This window comes from Cavia porcellus, unplaced genomic scaffold (genome assembly GCF_034190915.1).
Source record: "Cavia porcellus strain 051 isolate PalLab524CR breed Dunkin Hartley unplaced genomic scaffold, mCavPor4.1 scaffold_10, whole genome shotgun sequence".
Classification (NCBI taxonomy): Eukaryota; Metazoa; Chordata; class Mammalia; order Rodentia; family Caviidae; genus Cavia; species Cavia porcellus.
Window position 1 is genome coordinate 43,558,020 of NW_026947493.1, and position 20,613 is coordinate 43,578,632.

At 33.6% G+C, this 20,613-nt stretch overlaps 1 protein-coding gene across 19 annotated transcripts in view; it reads left to right on the plus strand.

Annotated features, from left to right (window-relative positions):
* Cspp1 (centrosome and spindle pole associated protein 1) overlaps positions 1–20,613 on the plus strand; it is a 109,470-nt gene that overhangs the window by 24,721 nt on the left and 64,136 nt on the right. For 17 of the 19 annotated variants that reach the window (XM_013143843.3, XM_063257417.1, XM_013143847.3 and 14 more), the window contains 5 exons: positions 444–467; positions 4,347–4,427; positions 5,628–5,726; positions 6,566–7,005; positions 15,554–15,621. In XM_013143843.3, coding sequence (XP_012999297.1) covers positions 444–467; positions 4,347–4,427; positions 5,628–5,726; positions 6,566–7,005; positions 15,554–15,621 — 712 coding nt within the window. Of the gene's footprint in view, positions 1–443; positions 468–4,346; positions 4,428–5,627; positions 5,727–6,565; positions 7,006–14,034; positions 14,134–15,553; positions 15,622–20,613 lie in introns of all 19 variants that reach the window. The other 2 variants (XM_063257422.1, XM_023561769.2) reach the window with 2 other exon arrangements.

The window sequence follows — 20,613 nt, forward strand, 5'->3', positions numbered from 1 at the left end:
TAGGGAAGTGGGTTCTAATTTAAAGGAGTTTGTTAATTCTGGTTGTTCATTTTTTTTTGTAGTTATTATGGTTTAATTATGACTTCCCATGCTTCGGCTCTCCCAAGCCATGTATTAAAATGTTTGTTAACTAGTAACATTTTAGATTTATGATTATTTCATTTCATTCTTTATTTTAGGTATATTTTAAAAATTACATGTGTTATAATGTAATTATAATAATATAATAATGTAATGATAATGTAATATACTTTGTAGTTCATATAAAAATTTTAAACATTCGGGGGTATTTCTAGTCATACTAAGATATCTTTTAGTTTTTTACCTGCTTTATAATGTTTGTTTAAATGCACAAATAGTCTCTATTTTTTGTGATTTGTACACAGAGATAATGGGCCTTGACTGAATACATTTTATCTGTACTTTGTTTCTCTTGACTATAGGGCATTACACAAGCAAAGAGAAAGGTAGGGTTGCCTGCAAAATGTTCTCCTTTAGTTCAAAAGATATAGTAGCCTGCAATCATTTACATTTCTATGATTGAAGTCAGTTAGAATCATATCTTCACTTGTGATTTTGAGATTGAGTGGTGTCACATGACAGTCTACATTATACTATCCATTAATAAAATCATTACTTTAGATTCTCACTTTGCTTTTGTATTTGTTGCTTTCTTGTGCATTTTTGTAAATGTTCGCAGCTATTGTGTGTTTTCAGCATGCTAGTATTGTTTCCTAAATCTTAAATCATAATAAAATTAATAAATAATAGAACAGTCAAGATACTTGTAAATGTTTTTAACTGTGTAACTATATTTACTGTATATTTTTGCACTAAAATCTGTGGACCATATTTGTAAGTTTGTATTGGAAAACAAAGAGAAATAGCTTAATAGTGTTACAAAACTTTTTAAAAAGAAGTTCGCACATTCAGTCACCTCTCAGTTAACATTTTTTAAACACTTACATGAAGATCAACCAGGTATGGATCCTATGCTCAACTCCTAACTGATTGAAATCTATCAGTGTCTCCTCACGGATGTCAAGATAGAAGTTCAAGTTTCTTAGCATGGCACATCTTGCACATCCCATATTGACGTCGTAGGGTTGTTACCTCATTGTCTTCCAGTTCCCTTCCTCTCCTTATCAAGTGATATTTTCTTCAGTATAGCTTTTTCCTCTGCTACCACATATCTGCTATTTTCATTTGTAAATTTTATATTACTGGACAGTGTAAGATTAGGGGACAAGGAAAGAATAATTGTGGCAGGTATTTCAGAAAAATGCAGACCCAGATTGTAAGAAATAGCTGCTAAAGATAGAAGGTACTGAAAAGTTGAAGCAAAAGCCATACCTAGATTTGGAGAAAGTACAGCTTATTAGACATATACAAAAGCATGGTATGTCTTAGGCAACAAAAAGACGGAGGATCCCTACACCCTTAGCAGGAAGAAGGAATTTATTTGCTAAGCTAGATAAAGATGGACCATGGTCAAGTTGAGTATATCTAGTCTTTCTAAAAAAAGATTAACATATCCAGTGGCAGTTAAAAAACAGTTCTAATATCAGTTTAGACAGTGCTAGTATCAGTGACTGGCACGACAAGCTCAGTTAATATCTTAAAATACTTTGGTAGATCTTGGGATTTATGCTAGGGTTATCTGGTAGACAAAATGGCTATAATCACATCAAGAGGGTATAAAAAGATATAAGTTGCCTTTATGAAAGTGAAAGAGAGCCGAACACAAGTCGTTAAAGGAATGTGAAAGAATTTTTTGATGATGAATTACCAAGGATATAATTGTGATAGAGGAGCAATTATTTCTTTAAAACAAAAGAGAAAATTTTGGATGGTATTTAAAAAGGTACAAGTTGGAAGGAAAGCAAGAGATAAAGAAAGTTACCCTGGAAATGAGAAATTAGCTTCTTGTAGATTCTAGGTTTCTAGGTATCATTCTTGAGCTCTTGTGGCTTCCAGACTTTTAGATTATATCTTTCTTTTCTTATTTGGTGTTTGAGACAGAATCTCATCATGTAGTTTAGGCTGGTCTTGAACTCAGTAGGTAGCCTAAGCTGGTGTTGAACTCGCAGTAATTCTGCCTCAGGCTCCAGAATGTGGGATTGAAGGTGTACACCACCATGCCTGGCTAGATTATGTGCATGTTTAAATTAAAGAACTAAAATCTTCTAATTTTTCCTAGAAAAGCTTTAGAACAATCAGGTTTCTGGTTTTCAGAATAAAGGCTGCTTGATCATCTAACAATGCAGAAAACATATATTCCCAGAGAAACCCTTTTTTGATTGAATCAGCAAATTATTGTCTCCAGCCCAGACTTGTTTGTATTGAACCTCACGTTTTCTATTTGACTGCCTATTTGGTGTTTTTACTTAGAAATCTAATTGATGGCTTATGTGTTATGAACATCTAAACATGTCTGAAAAGGAACTCTTGATTTCTGTTCTTGCCACTCTTATTCCCTAGAAGCCTACATTATCTGTAATTTTCCTTTTGTTTTTTTTTTTTGTCATGGCAGTTATGATTTTCTGACATACTGATGAACCCCAAATGTATCAAATAGTATAGACACATAGTAAACACTCAATATTTTTTGAATGAATGGGGAATTGACTAAAATTAAACTTTTTGGAAAAAAAATCTTGTCTTTATTGTTTATTTTTCCATTTTATTGAAAAAATTCAAATGTTATCCAAGACCTGTGTTGAAGATAAAGTGCCAGTGAAGGAGTAAAGATTTGTAACCATCTTTCTAATTATAATTCTGAATGTGTGTGTGTGTTTGCATTCATTGCTCTGCACAAAGCATTAGGTTTATAGTTGATCTAAAGGGGGTAAACTGACTTAAGCAGCTAGTTGTGTGTCCTGTTTCCTTTGGCAAAGAAGCTTGAAGTTTTATGCAACCAGTTTATTTATTTATTTATTTGTCTTTTTATTGGTACCAGCTATCGAACTCACGACCGCACATTTGCAAGGAAGGCGCTTGTGCCACTGAGCTAAATCCCCAGCCCCAATGCAACCAATTTTCAAATTGGCTTTTATAGCACTATTGATATATAAATTCAGATTTAATGAAACCATTAATCACTGTGCTTTCTTTTTAAAAATTAACTTTATTGGTACATTTTAAATATACATTCATCATAGGAAATTTGTACCTATACATGATGTATCTTGATTCTTCTTTTTCCTCCAAGCCCCTTTCCTGCCTTTAACCCCTTAACCCCTCTTCCCCCATATTTATAAAGGCTTTGTTTCCATTTCTTCCTCCATTTTTTTCTTCCCCCTTCCTTCCTTTCCTCCTTCCTTCCTCCTCCCTCCCTTGTTCTGCTTACCATTTGAACATTTTCTATTTCCCAATATCTATTATATATTTTGATCATTATTTGCCCTTTAGGTTTGTCAAACCAGAATGCAATATTTAAACATGTCTGTCTGATTCATTTCACTTAAGAGTATGGTCTCAAGGTGCATATGTTTACCTAGAAAGGTCTCAACTTTATCCTTCTTTATGGCAGAGCAGTACTTCATTGTATGATAAAACCGTATCTTCTTTATCCATTCACCTATTGATGGGCATTTAGGTTGTTTCCAAGATCTAGCTATTACAAATTGTGCTGCTATAAACATGGGTGTGCATATATTGTTGTACGATGTTTTAATTCTTTTGGAAAGATACCAAGAAGAGGAATAGCTGGGTCAAATGGAACCTCTAGTTTTGGTTTTTTTGAGCAGTCTCCACACTGATTTCTACCGTGCTTGCACCAATCTATTATCTGTATCTAGAGCTATGCTAAACCAGTCAATTTACGAACTTACCTATCACAATCTTAATACATATTCATATACTCTTGATCCAGCTACCTCTGAAAGGCCCACCTGTAAGTGCATGAAGCTTTGTGGGGACAGCTAGATACAAGCCATAACAGTAGCCAAAACTTGTAGCAATCCAAAAGGGTATTTGTGAGGAAGTTTAAATTTTGCCTTAGGAACAAAGAGAATGAAAAATATGTGCTTAGAAGAGGAATATAATTTGGAGAAGCTTCCCTTTTATTATACTTACTTGAATCATCTTGAATCCAGTATTTATATCTCAGATTTGAAAGACTGAGCGTCCCTTTAGGAGGAGGTGGTTATTCGGAAAAGAATTTTCTTTTTTTCTAATAACTTTTGGTGTGGAGTCTATAGATTTACGGTTTCCGTCTTCATTTTCATTTTATTCTTTTGCTCTGTATACGTTAATAGTTTAAAATTAAATATAAAGACATACTAATAGAACATTTTAAAATGCAGTTAGGTAATATATTTTTTTTAATGTGTGTATATATACAGAAAAATTTTCTATCCACGGGGGAAACAGATCCATCTACTCTGGGAGTTTCACTTCCTATTGGTGAGAGGTTATCTGCCAAGGTAGGTGGGTAGTAAGTTTTCTGAGACATCAAAATTCTATTTCTGTTTAAATGCAAACAGGTTACATTATTTTCCCATAGTAGAGTATGTTTATTTTTTACAAAATCGATGAAGTCTCTAGTTGTACTGTTTAGAAGTTTTTTAAACATATAATCATGTGATGATATATTTCTTTGATATGTGGATTCTTTTGTTATATGCTTATACTCAAATTGAATATTTGGAATTTATTTTTTTAGCAATGGTTTCTGAACTGTAAAGTTTATGCTATAGACACAGTTATCAAATGAACCATAGATGTGAGAGTATAGTGAGCTTTTATGAGGGTAAGGGTTGGGGTTCTTTGAATGTATGCTTCTCATATTTCTTAGAGGTGATGGCAATAAAACACTATCTACCCCTTGGGTAGACTCAATTTCCAAGGTAGATTAGTACATAAAACAAAAAGGATAGTAAGTTTTAAAAAAATAGTCCTTATTTCATTAATACTCTTTAGATTACTTTGTTTCAGTGACATCAACAGTATTAAGAAATTAAGAATATTTCCTAAGGTAATATTTGTGTATTAATAGATCATTTATATTATGATATTTTAGTGTTTTTGTACTTTTACCTTTTTATATTTAAAATATAGTGAGTCAATTAATCGTTGGAAGGAAATCTGGGCAGCAGGTGTTTTGGAGCTGGGTTGGAGAATCGGGAGGGAAAGAGGAGTTGTCCTTGAGAAAGAATGTTAACTATCATGTTTTTGGAAATGTGCTAAGGATAGACTTTCTTACAAACAGTTATATTTACTAATAGAAGAGATACATCTCTGAATGCTAATGGGCAGGATGTATCTGTTTAGGATTGCTTTTGGTGAAGAAATCTGGAATTTGTTGATTTATGGAGAATGGTTCTTTGCAAAATGTCATCTAATTTCTGTAATCACTATAAAAAAGGGAAATGTTTTGTAATAGAGATCTCATGTGTTAATGGGCCAAAACATAACATGTTCTCATGTGACAGAGAGATTTGAGGAGCTAGAATGATGGTCAGACCTTTTCCTTTTGTTCCTGTTCCTTGAATGATTTATAGCCTTGAAATTTTTAGTAAGCCTTGATTCTGGGTAAGAAATTTGATTTGTATAATTCTGATTCAGTATTAAAATAATTTTTCCTGAAGTTGGAATTAAGGTTGCTTTTTGGTTTTTGTTTTAAGGAAAGGTTGAAACTTGAACGAAACAAAGAATATAATCAGTTTCTCAGGGGTAAGGAAGAATCCAGTGAAAAGTTCAAACAGGTAGAAAAGAGCACTGAGGTAAGTTTTGGTTTTAATGTTTTAATATCATAGGCTGAATATTTCACACTATTTTGAAAAGCTTTTCCTATTTTGGATAAATTACTTGGATTTCATGTGTAAAAATTTAAAAAATTAAACCAAGCACAGGACATTCAATTTTATTTTGGAAATTTTTTTATCTAATGCTGAAGAACTTACCTTATTTTTAAAAATGCAGTTTCACTGAAGAAATTCAATTTTAGAGGTCAGTTTTATGAAATAAATTTTGTTTTTAGCTTTAAGTGATTTTTTATGTTGACAATTTCTATCTGTTTCTCAAATTTTAGGATGGTTTGTGTTATCAGAGCCAAAACATTATCACTGTCTATGCTCTTTATGTTGAGGAAGAATTTATCTTGAAATATTTTGAAGTAATATTTAACTGCAAAGATATGTCTAGTATCTCCTGGGATAGGAATTTGGATTTGTCTTTTTTTTTTTTTTGATCTTTTTGAGACAGAATCTTGCTATGCAGTTCAAACTGCAGTTCAGCCTGAGCTCACTTTGTAGCTCAGGCTGGTCTTGAACTTGCAACAATTTTCTTGCCTTACACTCTCGAGTGCTGGGATTACAGCTATGCACAACCACACCTGGCTGCTTGTTTTCTAGTTTTATAGACACTTATTCATTTTCGTGTTGTGTGTTTATTAATATTTGATGTTTTATTGCAAGGTAATTTTTGCTTGCATTTTTTTTCTGAAGAATAAATATTTCTTATAGGCGCTTAAATGTCAAAGATGAGAGTTCTAAGGCTTTACTTATATTTTAAGAAATAGTATCTCATCGATTTTTTTCTCTTTTATTTTTTAATTGAACAGCCCAAGAGTCAAAGAAATAAGCATCCTGTTAGTCAAGTTAAATCTGATTTACCTCCACAAATACAAACATCTTGCACAAATTCAGAAGATCCCAGGAGGTATGTCTTAACTCCTTCAGAGACCTATGAAGAGCTTCTAAACCGAAGGCGACTAGAAGAGGACAGATACCGACAGCTGGATGATGAAATTGAATTAAGGAATAAAAGAATCACTAAAAAAACCAATGAGGAAGTGGGTATTTCCAATACAAAACATCAAAGGTTTGCCAGCAAGGCTGGTGTTTCAGAAAGAAGATTTTACAGATTTGATGAAGATCCTGTTTTTGATAGACAGTATTGTAAACCAGACAAAGATCGTGAAGTAAGTGAAGAAATGGATGAAAGGTTTAGATATGAAAGTGATTTTGATAGAAGACTTTTGAGAGTATATAAAAATGACAGGTATCTACCACTTTGATTTTTATTTTCTTATTAATATTGTGTTAGTCTTTATCAATATATTAGGTAGGGCAGTTGTATTTGATTTATCATATAGTTCTAAGAGACTATCAGTTTTATAAAGCACTGTTATTTTATGGGCCACTAGGGGCAAAAAAATGAACACTCAAGATGAGGACTCTATTATAAAGCTGAAAACCTGGAAGCTGTACCTTTCACATGAAAATAAATGGAAATAAACTTTCCCACAGAAAGGGACAGAAATTTAAATTGAAGCTAGGCATGGTGAGGCAGGAAGATTGGAAGTTTGAGCACAGCCTGGGCAACTTAGTGACTTAGTAAGATCCTATCCCAAAATTAAAAATAAAGACTGGGGATATAGTTCAATACGAAGTTCTGGGTTGATTCTCTAGCACTGCAAACCGGTCAAAACAGGAAATTTCAATATCTTAAGCTTGGCACTGAAAAGAGAGTAAAAAAACTAAAGTCTTCCCCGGAAATTTACAGTGTAAACCAGTGCACAGGTTCATGGTCTGAATTCATGCTGCCAGTAGTGCCCAAAATACCCCTACAAGAATCAGTGTCAATTGAGTGTCTCAAGTCATTGGCAAGGGAAAAAGAACTCTTCTGTGCAGTTACATGACTTAAAACCAGGTTGATGGACATCCCTATTTAGATGTTAAAATATAGGGGAAAAGGGGGCAGTTTAAAATCAGTCCAATAGTTTTTTTTAACTGAAAATAGTTTATTCCTTTAATGGCTATATATTCTAATTATCAATATAAACATTTTCAAGTTACTGATTGAACATTTGTCTTAAGTGAAATAACATTACATTTTTATTGGATTTTCAGATGCTTTTAATTTCCTTTGAATGATTATATTGGTGATAATATTTATAATTAACCACTACAAAGAGATCTTATTTTGTTGTCATATTCATTTTTACTACTACTAAAACTAAAACTCTGGACATAATTACAAAATTAATTTTCTTTGTTTTTCTTTTTCTCTGTTCCCCCTCCTTCCTAAGTCAGTCTCTGATAAATTCTATGCTTTATTTTACATTGACTTCTAATTACATTGTAAACTTTTTAATGTACAACAGTATATTTATTTGAAGATGGGAAAGTGAAAGTTTTCCTCAAGAAATATTTTTTAAACTCATATCATGAATTGCTGGCAATATTTTTACATAATTAACAAGGTGCTTAGCACTTTGTTTTTATATGCTAGTAAGTTGAGTAAAATTTACAATGTTTTAGGAATTTTTTTTTTTTTTAATTAGTACCGGGCTTGAACTCACGACCACCTGCTTGCAAGGCAGGTGCTTATGCCACTGAGCTAAATCCCCAGCCCCTGTTTTAGGAACCTTTGAATGTAGTAGTATGCCTTGTGATCCTTTGAAATTTAGTCTTGTTTTTAAGCAGTCATCCTATTGTTTATTAATGTGAGCTTCAGAAATTTATGTTAGCCTTATATTTTATTATAACATGTAATGTTAAGTAAAAAGTTTTTAGCATGAAAATGCTGGAGTTTTTTCTATATGATTAATGTGCTTAGGACTTCCAATTTACTTAAATATTGGTATTTGCTGTTTATAATTAGTAGTCATTTAATACAAATCTGAAATAGTAATCTTTCTGAAGTTGGAAATCTCTGTTAGTCACATAGATGTAGTGTTTACTTAAGTGTAAGACACTCCTAAGCTTAATGTAAAAGATATAAGTAGAGAGAAATATCTTACTAGAATTTAAGTTACCTAACTTGGTGTTACTTTTTGTTCTTTTAATAGTTTTCATTTATCTTTGGATAGGCCATTTTAAAAATTGTTTTCCTCACTTTATTTTTAAAAATTTTTTTATGGTACTGGGATTTGAACTTAAGACCTCGTGCTTGCCAGGCAGGTGCTGTGCCGCTGAGCTATATCCCTGGCTCCTCCTCACTTTAAAGTTACTTGAGTTGAAAATAGAAAACACTGGTGTTAAAATTTCAGTTCTAGAACTAAAAGTAAAGAAAACATTTCAGAATTAGAAAAACATTTCAGAGTTTTTCTTTAACTTTTATAACAGTAGTACCCTTAATAGCAGAATTCATTTAGAAGAGAGAAATTTTTGATATGAGGGCAAAGTGATACAGCTACTGTTTTATCAATTAGATGGTTTCTTTTAAGTAAGGAGAAATTGGACTCTTCCTTCCAATGTGCTATATCAATATAGGACTAACATATGGTAAAATTTTATTTTTATAATGTTCTATTATTGATATTGTAAATGTTATAAATTTACTTCTGAAGCAGGATGACTTATTAAGGAAAAAAGGAAAAGATTCAGTGTCATTTAGAAATTGTTTTATTCCTATTTAAATTAAATGGATGAAAGCTTTACTTTTGTTTTCTTTTTTCTTTCTTGAGTTTTTGAGACAGAGTCTCACTATGTATTTGAGGCTATCCCTGAATCCACTATACAGCTGAGGCTGGCTTCTCAACTCATGACCTCAGCCTCCACAGTGCTGGGATTATAGACATTCCTTCAGCACCAGACCCAGTTTACTTGCTATATTTTTGAAGAAATTTTAAACAAAATTGATGCATTAACTTTTAAGGTAAATAGTTTTTTGAGTTAGTACCTGGGTTCTGAGAGTGTTAACTAAATACTGCTATTTTTTAAAAAAAACAGTAAAGGAGAAAAAGGGAAATCATTCTGTAGCTATTTTATTCCCTCAGTTGTAATCTAATTTGTATTCAAAGGAAAAAAAGTTTTTATGAAGTCTGCTTTTTTTGCCAAAACCCAATGGTTTGGGGCGGTTACTACTGTGTATTTAAAGTCATTATATATATATATAAAATTTGTTTTTGGGTCATAAGAATTGTTTTAATTTGATGTTCTAGCTCTTAAGTTCTTAATAACTAAACAGAAAGGACTTCCCAGGAACAAACTGGACCTATACTGGGTCTCTGGACTTTGATTGGGGTCATATTGTTCTTAGACACTTAGTGAATACATTAGTCCTGTAAATTATTAAGGAGTAATCTTACAATGGTTGGAAAGGTTGTTAGTGTGAACCTAAAGGCTAGGTAAGAACGATTAAATGCTAAATTTATTAGATGGAAGCTTGGGGAATGCTACTTTATTGAAAGGACATTTAGTAAATGGAGGAAATTCTATAAAATTATAATGACATTTTTAGTAGAGAATAAGATTTCTGTACAAACTATAATTGGTTTTTAACTTTCTCTTCCTTTTTTAATGTTTTACATTAATAACTTTAAAAATATGTATGGAATCTATTTGTTAATAGTAGTTCTTAACAAAGATAAACACAATAATTAGTTGTTTCATAGCTCAAAAGGAGCTTCATAAAGCCTTAACATTTCATGATTTGTTAAATAAAACCAGTAGATTTATAGGCTCTGAGGGCAACAGTATTAATGATATTTTTATTTTTATTTTTTATATTTTTTATGTTTTTGACCCAGGGTCTTGCAGTGTAAGTTGATTGTGAACTGACTGTAGCCCAGGCTGACCTCAAACTTGAGGCAATCTTCCTGCCACAGCTTCCTTAATGATGGATGACAGGTGTGGGCCATCATGCCCACTTGGCATTTTAATGAAATGCAAATATCTGGGGATTTTTTTTTTTTTTTGGTCTTTTTGAGACAGAGTTTCATTATGTACTTCTGGCTGGCCTTGAACTCATTTTGCAGCCTGAGATGGCCTCAAATTCGCAGTGATCCTCCTGCCTCAGCCTACTAAGTGCTAGGATTATGGGTGTGTGCCACCACACCTGGTTTCTATTATTTTTCTTGACTAAATATTTCTTGTATGTTGATTTTGTTATCATTATCTGTGACAGGTGGATTTTATAATCTTGTTAATGACTCTTTTTCTTTGGTAAATAGTATAAGTTAGAATGTCTTTTATATGGACTCTTTATTGGGAAATCTTTGTGGTTTTACTATAGAGTTTAGCTGAGACCTTGCTTTTATACACAAGTAAAATAATGTGTTATATTTCTTAAATTTAGAATGAACTTTGAAAATGACTTCTTGGGCATTTAGTGCTTGCTTTCTTATCTATATGCTGAAGAGCATTATTTTTATATGCTGGTACACATTTAGAATGTGTATGCTTTTGGATAGCTGTCACAAAGATAAGCTAGAATTGTAAATCCAAATATTGTCTTTAGACAACTTAATTGAAAATGTAGGAAGCCATAAGCTCTTTGGTAACATTTTTTTTGGTAAATTTTATAAACATGTTTTGTATGTCTAATAAATGGCCTTTATTTCTAGAATTCCAAGTTATGCTTTAAAAACTTTATAACTTTAAATTACTGTGCTTTAAATTTTCATTGATATGGCTACCTCTTTGTCACATAAGTGTGTTTACTTTTTTGTGTTGGGTCATGGATTCCCAAGATCACTCCTAGGTTTGATGATTCTCTGGGATGACTTTTAGGATTTGTGTATAATTTTAATCATGGCTATGTGTATAGTTGTAGTCATGGCTGATGTATTGCATCAGAAAGATAGAAAGCCAAATCAGCAAAGGAAAAAGGTGCCTGGGACAAAATCAGAAGGAAAGGAAACACAAGCTTTTCAGATCTTCTCCCAGAGAAGTCACACAGGAGATGCTTAACTTTTACTATTGAATTATTGACCACATGAGGAAATGTTTGCTCATTTAGATTCAGTGTCCAAGGTTTGGGCTGGTCATTTACTAAAGTTCCAGATTCCCTTAAGGCATTTTAACATGGACTGTATTATTTGGACCAATAGCTTAGCAATAGTGAGCCACTCATACTAGTTATCGGAATGATGGGAGCTCTTCTAAAATCTTTGTTCCTAACTACTAGCCATGGCTGTCTGTACAAGGAGGTTTGTCTAATGATAGAAAAGCTCTGCCTGCTCTGGTAAATCTTATAGATTCAGTATAACTAATCTTGGTTGCCTGCCATTGACATTTATAAGTTTGAGTTTACATTTACCTGTGCTTTCAGATGTGGACATAGGAAATGGCCCTAAAACTGATGGTTCAGTTTAAAAGACAGTAACTGGACTTTACGTGAAATCAGATATTCTTTTGGTAAATTGAAGTAAATTCAAAGTTCTTTTTAAAATGGCCCATTGAGAGCTCTGTTTTAGATGTGGAAGCCATTTGAATATTATCCCCAAATATTAAATTATTCATGTTAAAATCCAAATAGTTTTTTTCTCCACAGATGATTTTGATAGTAGTGTGATGGAAACAAGTAAAGAAAATGTTATATACTAGTTCTATCAGAATGAAAAGTTCCTTTTCTATTAAAATTAAATTTCAGTTTTAGTAATTTGATAGGGAAAGTCATCTAAAAATGTCAGTGAGTAGCTGTCTTAGTTACTTTCTTGATGCTGAGACACAGGACTTGACACCTACAACTCTTTAAGAAGGAAAAGTTTATTTTGGCTCAGTTTATAGTTTTCAGCCCACAGTTGATGGCTCCAAGGTAGGCCAGAAACAGCAAGGATGAAAGGATATATACCCTTTTGGGCCCTGCACCTAGTAACCCACCTATTTCTGCCAGGCTTCACCTCTCCATGTCCCACCAAGCTGTAAGCCCATCAGTGAACTCATCCAGTGATGAGTTTCACATACTCATGTTTTAGTCATCTCCCGAAAGCCCCACTCCGAAAGTGAGTGTATGAGGCTTTGGGGAAACATTTAGACTAAACTATAACAGTAGTTTAACAAGCATATTTCTATTCTCTTAAGTAAGGCACTCTAGTTGTTAACTAAACAGCCTCATAAGAAAATAAGACTTGGGGCTGGGGATTTAGCTCAGCGGCATAGTGCCTGCCTTGCAACTGTGGTCATGAGTTCGATCCCTGGTACCGATAAGAAACAAAAACAAAAACACCACAAAAACAGAAAATAAGACTTATAAAATGCTGGTTTTCTTGGACATGTATTGGTATAAGGAAAGTTATATTCATTTTTGAGGTATGAGAAATTAAATGAAAAAATCAGTGTTTGCCAAATGGAAAAAGATGATGTTAATTTAAAAATTGTTTCACAGCTGGGCATAGTGGCTCATGCCTGTAATCCCAGCACTCGGGAGGCTGAGGCAGGAGGATCATTGTGAGTTCAAGACCAGCCTAGGCTACATAGTGAGCTCAAGGCCAGCCTGAAGTGCATAGAGAGCCCCTGTATCAAAAAGAAAAAAAAAAAAATTGTTCCATTATTGTTTCCTAAAAAGATTTTTAAAGAAGAAATTAAAAAAAATACTCTTTTCATTTGTGTACTTGAAAGTAAAGAGAACTGATCATATCTGACTCCACAAATTGACCTGTTTGTTCATGTTCTCTATTCAGCTTTTGTTAACATTTGTTCTTTCATGTTATATATGTGTTCATAAATGTTGTGGTTTTCTATTTTTAATGTATTGGTATGATTGCTACACTATTTGTATATACAGTTAAATATTTCCCCAAATTTATGAATTTTAACTTTAAAAAGTCCCATTTTGAGTTTTGACTGTTGTCTTCAGAAGTACAATGACTGTGAATATACAGTGCCCAGAGTAGTACTTAGCATGCAGGAATTGCTCAGTTATTCACTTTTTAAGTGAATAATAAAAAGTCTACCTTAACTTGCTTTAACTTTAAAAATGTTCCAAGTCTGTAATTTGAAATAAAAATTTTTCAGAAATTATACTGAAATAATTTATGATAATCTGCTTTTAAAACGTACTAATAGGGGCAGGGTGTGTAGGTCCTTCCTAGTGTATGCAATTCCCCAGGCCTGCAAATCAAGCCCACCCTAATCCCACCTCATCCCCTTGACCCCAAGTCAAGCCCAAGCCAAGCCAAACCTAAACTGTTAGTGTCTGTTTTTAACTAGCAGATCATACTTGAAACAAATCTCATTTGTATTAATTTTATAATATATTTACAGTACAACTTCATTATAACACTCTGTTCCCCTTTAACGTTTCCAACATCAAATGTTAAAATGAGAAGGTCCACTGTAAGTGGAATATGCTCTGTAAGATAATGCGTAGGAAAAGACCAGGGGATGTGCCTTCTATGGAGAATGATGGTGATATCAGAGAACAGTCAAACACACGAATTTCATTTGCTGGAAATGAAAGGTATAGTATGTGATATAAATTCTGCCCTTCAGTCACTACACTGAAACAGCACCTACGTGAAACTGGCTCCTTGAAAACGTAGAAAGGTTAGCATTTTGATAGCCTTCCTACCTAATGAGAAAAGAATTAAAGTGAAAAAGAAAGTGGCAAAGAGGCAGTAAATGTGAATTTATAGTACTTTACAGCATTATTTTGAAGAACTAAGTTTTTGGTTATAAAGTCTGTGCAACATGTTCTGAGTAGGTCTCTATCATAAAGTATATAAATTTGTTAGAAATGGAGATAGACTTCTATTTTAATAGAGAGCATATCTGTTTAAAATATCTTGGGAATCATAGTCATGCACTTTGACTGAAAATAAGCTGAAAATATTCCTGCAGTGTGAATTTTTCTTGTAAAACTTGATTTTAAGTTTATTGAATAGATAATTTTTTATGTTTCCTTTAGAAGTTAGTGCTCATATATGTTTCTGTCTTTGGGAAGATAGGAAATAACTTCATAACTTTTTAATTTTGATGCTTGTGTCATATATAAGGCTAGATCATTCTAATGTATAGTACAATAAAGTTATTTTTGATTTTTGTCATGTATTGAAGTTGTCTAAAGGAATGTACTACATAAAAGAATACTTGCAAAAACAGTTTATTGTGTTTTTAAACACAATTACATTTTCATTGAGGGAATTATTATTTTCCCCTTATTTCTGTCTTCAAGGAAGGTTTTTTATTTTTTATTTTTATTTTTAAAGAAATGATCTTTTCTAAGTATGTGCAATGTTTATAGTTTCTCTTTTAGGATTATAGGTATTTATCCATTTTTGTTACTAGATACCCATTCTTATGAAAAAGATTTTTTTTTAATCTATAGAACCAGTGAAGTAGGTTAAAGAAACATTTTATTTATAGTGTCGTTCTAAGGTCAGATTGACCTGGAACTCTCAGTGTACCCCAGGCTGTCCTTAAATTTGTAGTCCTCCTGCCTTAGCCTCCAAGGACTAGAATTACAGGCATATGCCACCACACCCAGCTAAAAGGTTATCTTTTTATAGAGCCTGAATACATTGATATTTTGCTCTGTAAAGAAAAAAAAGCCATGATTATATATATGTATATACACACACATATATAATACCTAAATATATTTAGATAGATACAAATGCAAGGGGATCAAAAAGATGGGTAGGCAGGAGAGGGAAGGAAGGGAACGGAGATGAAAAAAGGAATTAAGATGTGTTCCATACATGTACCAACTTCCCATAAAGAATGTAAATATGTACTATACACGTGCACTAATAAAATTTTAAAAAATATGTGCATTTTGTATTGTCTGTAGTACTGTGAAAGGCAGTAACCCATATTACTTTTACTCTTTTGCTTCCTGAAAATTGTCTAGATATTAATCAATATTCTCTTTTTTTTAGTGCTCAAGACAATGAACCATCCAAATCTAATAGAGAAATCTGTAGTCCTTTTGCAGGGATGCTTTTTGGTATGTAAAGAATTTCCATATGATTATACTTTTGCAGTATTCTATGAAAGATCTTTAATGAAAATTCTGTTATAGTACTACTTTTACTAATTGTAGAAAATATTTATCAGTGCTTACAGTATGAAAGGTGCCATGCTGAACATTTAATATGGACTGTATAGGTCTGTATAATATTAACGCTAAATAGCTTAGGGATGCACTTTCTTTGCATTGTTGTAATCAAAGATATCAGATTTTCCTCTAATTAATGCACATGTATGATCTTTATAAATTGTTAACATACAAAGAGTTCTTTTATCAGTCCATTTGGCAAACTTTATACCAGAACAATTTATCTTTTTGAGACAGGGTCTTGCTATGCAGTTCAGGCTGACCTTTGGCTCCCTTTGTAGACCAAGCTGGTCTTGAACTTGAAACAATCTTCTTGCCTCAGCCTTCCTAGTGCTGGGATTATAGCAGTGCACTATCAGGTCCTGACCTAGATCCCCAATCTCCTAAATGAGTGTATGGCTAAAGCTTACACAAAGTGAGACAAATGGTGTATGATTTTAGGGCTCTAGGAGGGTCAACAACCTTTCAGTTAAGCTCGAGACTCTGAAGGCTAATACAGGGACTTCCCTGGACTGCCCATTTTTATTAGGTCTAACAACAAAGGGTGTGGAAACTGAGGAAAGCACAGGCAGTGAGCAGGTCCTTGGGAGTCACTTCAAGGATGTCTCCAAGTAATGAATCATGTCAATAAGACAGTGTAACTGTCTTATCATGAAGACATGGTAGAAGTGAAACAGTAGGTGTAATTCCTGCAGCTGCAGTCTCTATCTGCTTAATTGATGTTTGAGCCAAGTGTCCACAGCTGTGGCCTTATTGTGCCCTTTGAGGTATCTTTGGCCTCACAGGCTACTACAGGCCTTAGCCAGGACCAGTGATCAAATCAGCTCCCATCAGCAGACAAGGGGCCTAGACCTAGGACGGACTCAGAGATAAATATAGGAAGCCAATTAGTTAATTTTAAAATCCTGCTCAGAGCTGCTTCATACTGGTCTACAACAGTGCACAACCACACACAGCCTAACAATTTTCAAAGTTTATGATTTTGTTCCCTACTTTGCTTTGTCTTTGCATGTACTGATAAAAAGTTTCCATTTGGCTGTAGAGTGCCAAATGTTTCTTTCCTTATAAATTCTTATACTGGGGATATATTAGAATAATAACTATATGCATATAATGTGTGGTATTCAAATGATAAGCCATTAATTAATTTTAAAACAACATTGTCAGAATGCTCATTCATCAAAGGGTTTGCACTTTTTCTAGTATAGACATATTCATAGGTGTAACTACTGGGCAAGTATTTTATGTAGTTTTTTCCTGTATTTGTGCCATTTTCCTTTGATATGTTAGCAAAAATGCAAATATCCTCTCTATAGTTTCATAATTTCATACACTGTTACATTTTTCCAGGCTTTATTGCATCCTTGTATGTACTAATAATTTCTTCCATGATTTTTAAAAACTTAGGAGATTCTGGGTTCTAGATATGATGTTGTCAGAGAAATGTAAACAATTCAAAAAGTAATCTTCTTGCATGGCATTCTTTATATGTCCGCTGGCATACATGTTATTTTCAGACTCATATAATCTACTTCTAGTAATGGTACTACCTTCATAATTAGTAATATACCTATAAAATTTTTCATCTCATTAATTGTGACAGATTCCCAACATTGCTGAGATGTTTTCTTTTTTTTTTTTTTTAACTAAAACCCCATTGTAGCTGGGTGTAGTGGTGCATGCCTGTAATCCTAGCACTTGGTAGGCTGAGACAGGAAGATTGTCACGAGTTCGAGACAAGCCTGGGCTACAAAGTGAGCTCAAGACCAGCCTGGACTGCATAATAAGACCCTGTCTCAAAAAGACACACACACACACACACACACAAAACTATGTATGGCATGCATGTTTGTTTCTTCTATTATTTCAAGTATACCATTTGCTTCAAATAATTTATACAACAGAGAAATCACTGAAATTAATATCTCTTATTAAAAGTTGTACATTTCTCAGTTTTTTTTTTTTTTTTTTCTTTTGAGACAGAATCTCGCAATGTACTTCAGGTTGGACTGAACTCACTATGTAGTCCAGGCTGGCCTTGAACTTGCAGTGATCCTCCTGCCTCAGCCTCCCAAGTGCTGGGATTATAGGCATGTGCCACCAAACCTGGCTTCTCAATTCTGTACGCTTATGTTTTATCATGTTTCCATTATTGGCTGCTATTCTTCTTCTTCTTTTTTTTTTTGTCTTCCTTTTTTTTTTTTTTTTTTTTTTACTGGTACCGGGGTTTGAACTCACAACTGCCTGCTTCCAAGGCAGGCGCTTATGCCGCTGAGCTAAATCCACAGCCCCGCTATTCTTCTTCTTCATCTTCTACGTTCATGTCCAAATATGCATAATGTTTATTAAATGAGTGTATTTGCCACAAAGTTACATTCCCCTGTTCCTGGATGGTTAGAACCAATGTAGTCAAAATGACCATACTTCCAAACTGATATTTGATGCATTCCCGATCAAAATTTCATTTTTTAAAAAACCTAATTGGAGAAAGCAGTTCTAAATTTCATGTGAAGCCCGAAGAGAAGCAGAATAGCAAAAGCACCATTGGGTAAAAAGATCAAACTGGGAGGCATCATAATCCTGAACCTGAAGTTAAATTGCTAAGCAAATTTGATAAAAACAACATGATACTGGCACAAAAACAGACATAAGGATTAGCAGAACAGAACAGAGCACACAGAAACAATGCCAAGCATTTTCAACTATGATCTTTGACAAAGGGGCCAAAAAACACACTGGAGTGAAGATAGCCTCTTTAACCAGTGGTGTTTGGAAAACTGACTGTCCACACGCAGAAGATTGAAATTGGAACTATATCTCACACGATCTACTAAACTAAAACAAAAATGGATTAAAAAACTAAATGTTAAAACAGAACCACTTAACCTGCTGACAGATAATATAGGTCAGATGCTTGAAGTCAAAGGCATTGTTAAAGACTTTGAACAGAAGAACCCTGGCTACAGAGGAAATAGTTCTGAGAATCAATAAATAGGGTCAAATAAAAAAATCTCTTCATAGTGAAAGAAACAACCAACAGTAAAAAGACAACTTACAAAATTGGAAAAATATTTTGCCAGCCATTACTCAGAGGACTATTACCTAGAATTTATAAAGAAGTCTAAAAAATTAGACACTTGCCAAAAGACTCATTCGCAGTATGGACACGTGAAATGAAGGTATCTTTTAGAGAAATGCAGATTATAACAACACTGGTGTTTCACCTTGCTCCTGAAAGAGTGACCATCATCAAGAAATCAAATAACAAATGCTGAAAAGACTGCGGGGAAAAGGAACCCTTCCACACTGTTGGTGGAAATGTAAACTATATAACCACTATGGAAATCAGTGGGGAAATTCCTTAAAAAACTGAAACTAGATGGGTGTATTTGACCGTCTCATCCCCTTCTAGGTATCTTCCTGAAAGAGTTAAAGACATCACATTATAATGATATGTGCATACCCATGTTTATACATAAGCAGCATAGTTCATAATATCTAAATCTTGGGAGCAGCCTGTGTGTCCATCAGCAGATGAGTGAATAATGTGGTGTTTACACAGAGTGAAGTATTACTCTACTCTAAAGAAAGATAAATTTGAGTCATTTGTAGGGAAATAGATGTACCTTGAAATCACAATGTTAAGTGAAATAAAGCAGAAACACAAGCTTAAATGTCACATGGTTTCTCTTATGTGAGACATCCATTTTCCTGTGATGCTGGAAATCAAACCTAGGGACTCGCACATGCTAAGCCTTTGCTCTACCACTGAGCCATATGCCCTCCCCCAGTTCTTCATTCACTTTAGCTCAGTGTTCTTTATTCACTTGAGTTCAATTTTCTTTCCCTGTGCATGTGGTCTCAAAATTACATTTGGCAAAAACTAGAATGATTGTAGGATTCACTTTATTTTGTTTCTATCAAGTGATACAGTGCTGTGCTGCTTATTGCCAAATGTCCAATAAGTTTTTGTATGTTTTTCCTAATTTTCTAGTTATTCACAGTGGGAGGTTAAATCTTTTGGTTGTTAACCTGTCATGATTGGAAGTGGAATGGAAGCCTACTTTGACTTTAAAATACTGTTACTAACCTTAATTTCAGTCATGGCACTCCTCTGGGAACTTCACAGTTCCTGACATCTGTGCTTAATGGGCAAACTCAACCCAGTATGGTTGGGAGACCAGTAATTAAGGCTGTAGACAAATTTCTGATTTTGAAATTCTGTGACTTATGTGGCATTCCAATCATGTGTATCTAGATTGAGAATTTATTTTTTGCCCCTAGTTTATACAATAATGATCTTCTCTGGATCCAAAAGTTTTAATCAACTTTTACATAAGTGATATCAAGGTGAGAGGTTTTTTTCCTGGTAGGATTAAAGTAACCAAGTTTTTTACTGCTAGTATGATTAGTGTTGCATTTTAAAATGGTTAATCTTCCTTAAATGTATTTGATGTACTGAGTAGGGAGAAGGTAACTGGGAAGTGAAGTTAGGAGGTTATTGCTACAGTTTAGGTGAAGTACAGAGAGGAACTAACCAAGATTAATGGTGTTTAGAATAAAAAGGAAGGGAGCCTCACTGTAATTGAGGAAGAGAGGGTGAACCTCAAAGTTATGAGATACTGTACCTCCATTATTGGGGCTACTAGCAGAAAACTAAGAGGGACAGTTGGTTTAGAAGGTTTTGAGTGGAACTTGTTAAATTTAAGGGGCTTATGAAAATATTAAGTAGAGGTGCTAATCAGATTATTGGCAGAATAAGGACAGAGATTAGAACGTTTTGACTAAAAGTGGAGGATTGGGAGGTATTAATGTATCTTGTGTTTGACACATGGTATAGACTTTAAATTAAGAAATTAATTGAAGTACCGATGCATGTGA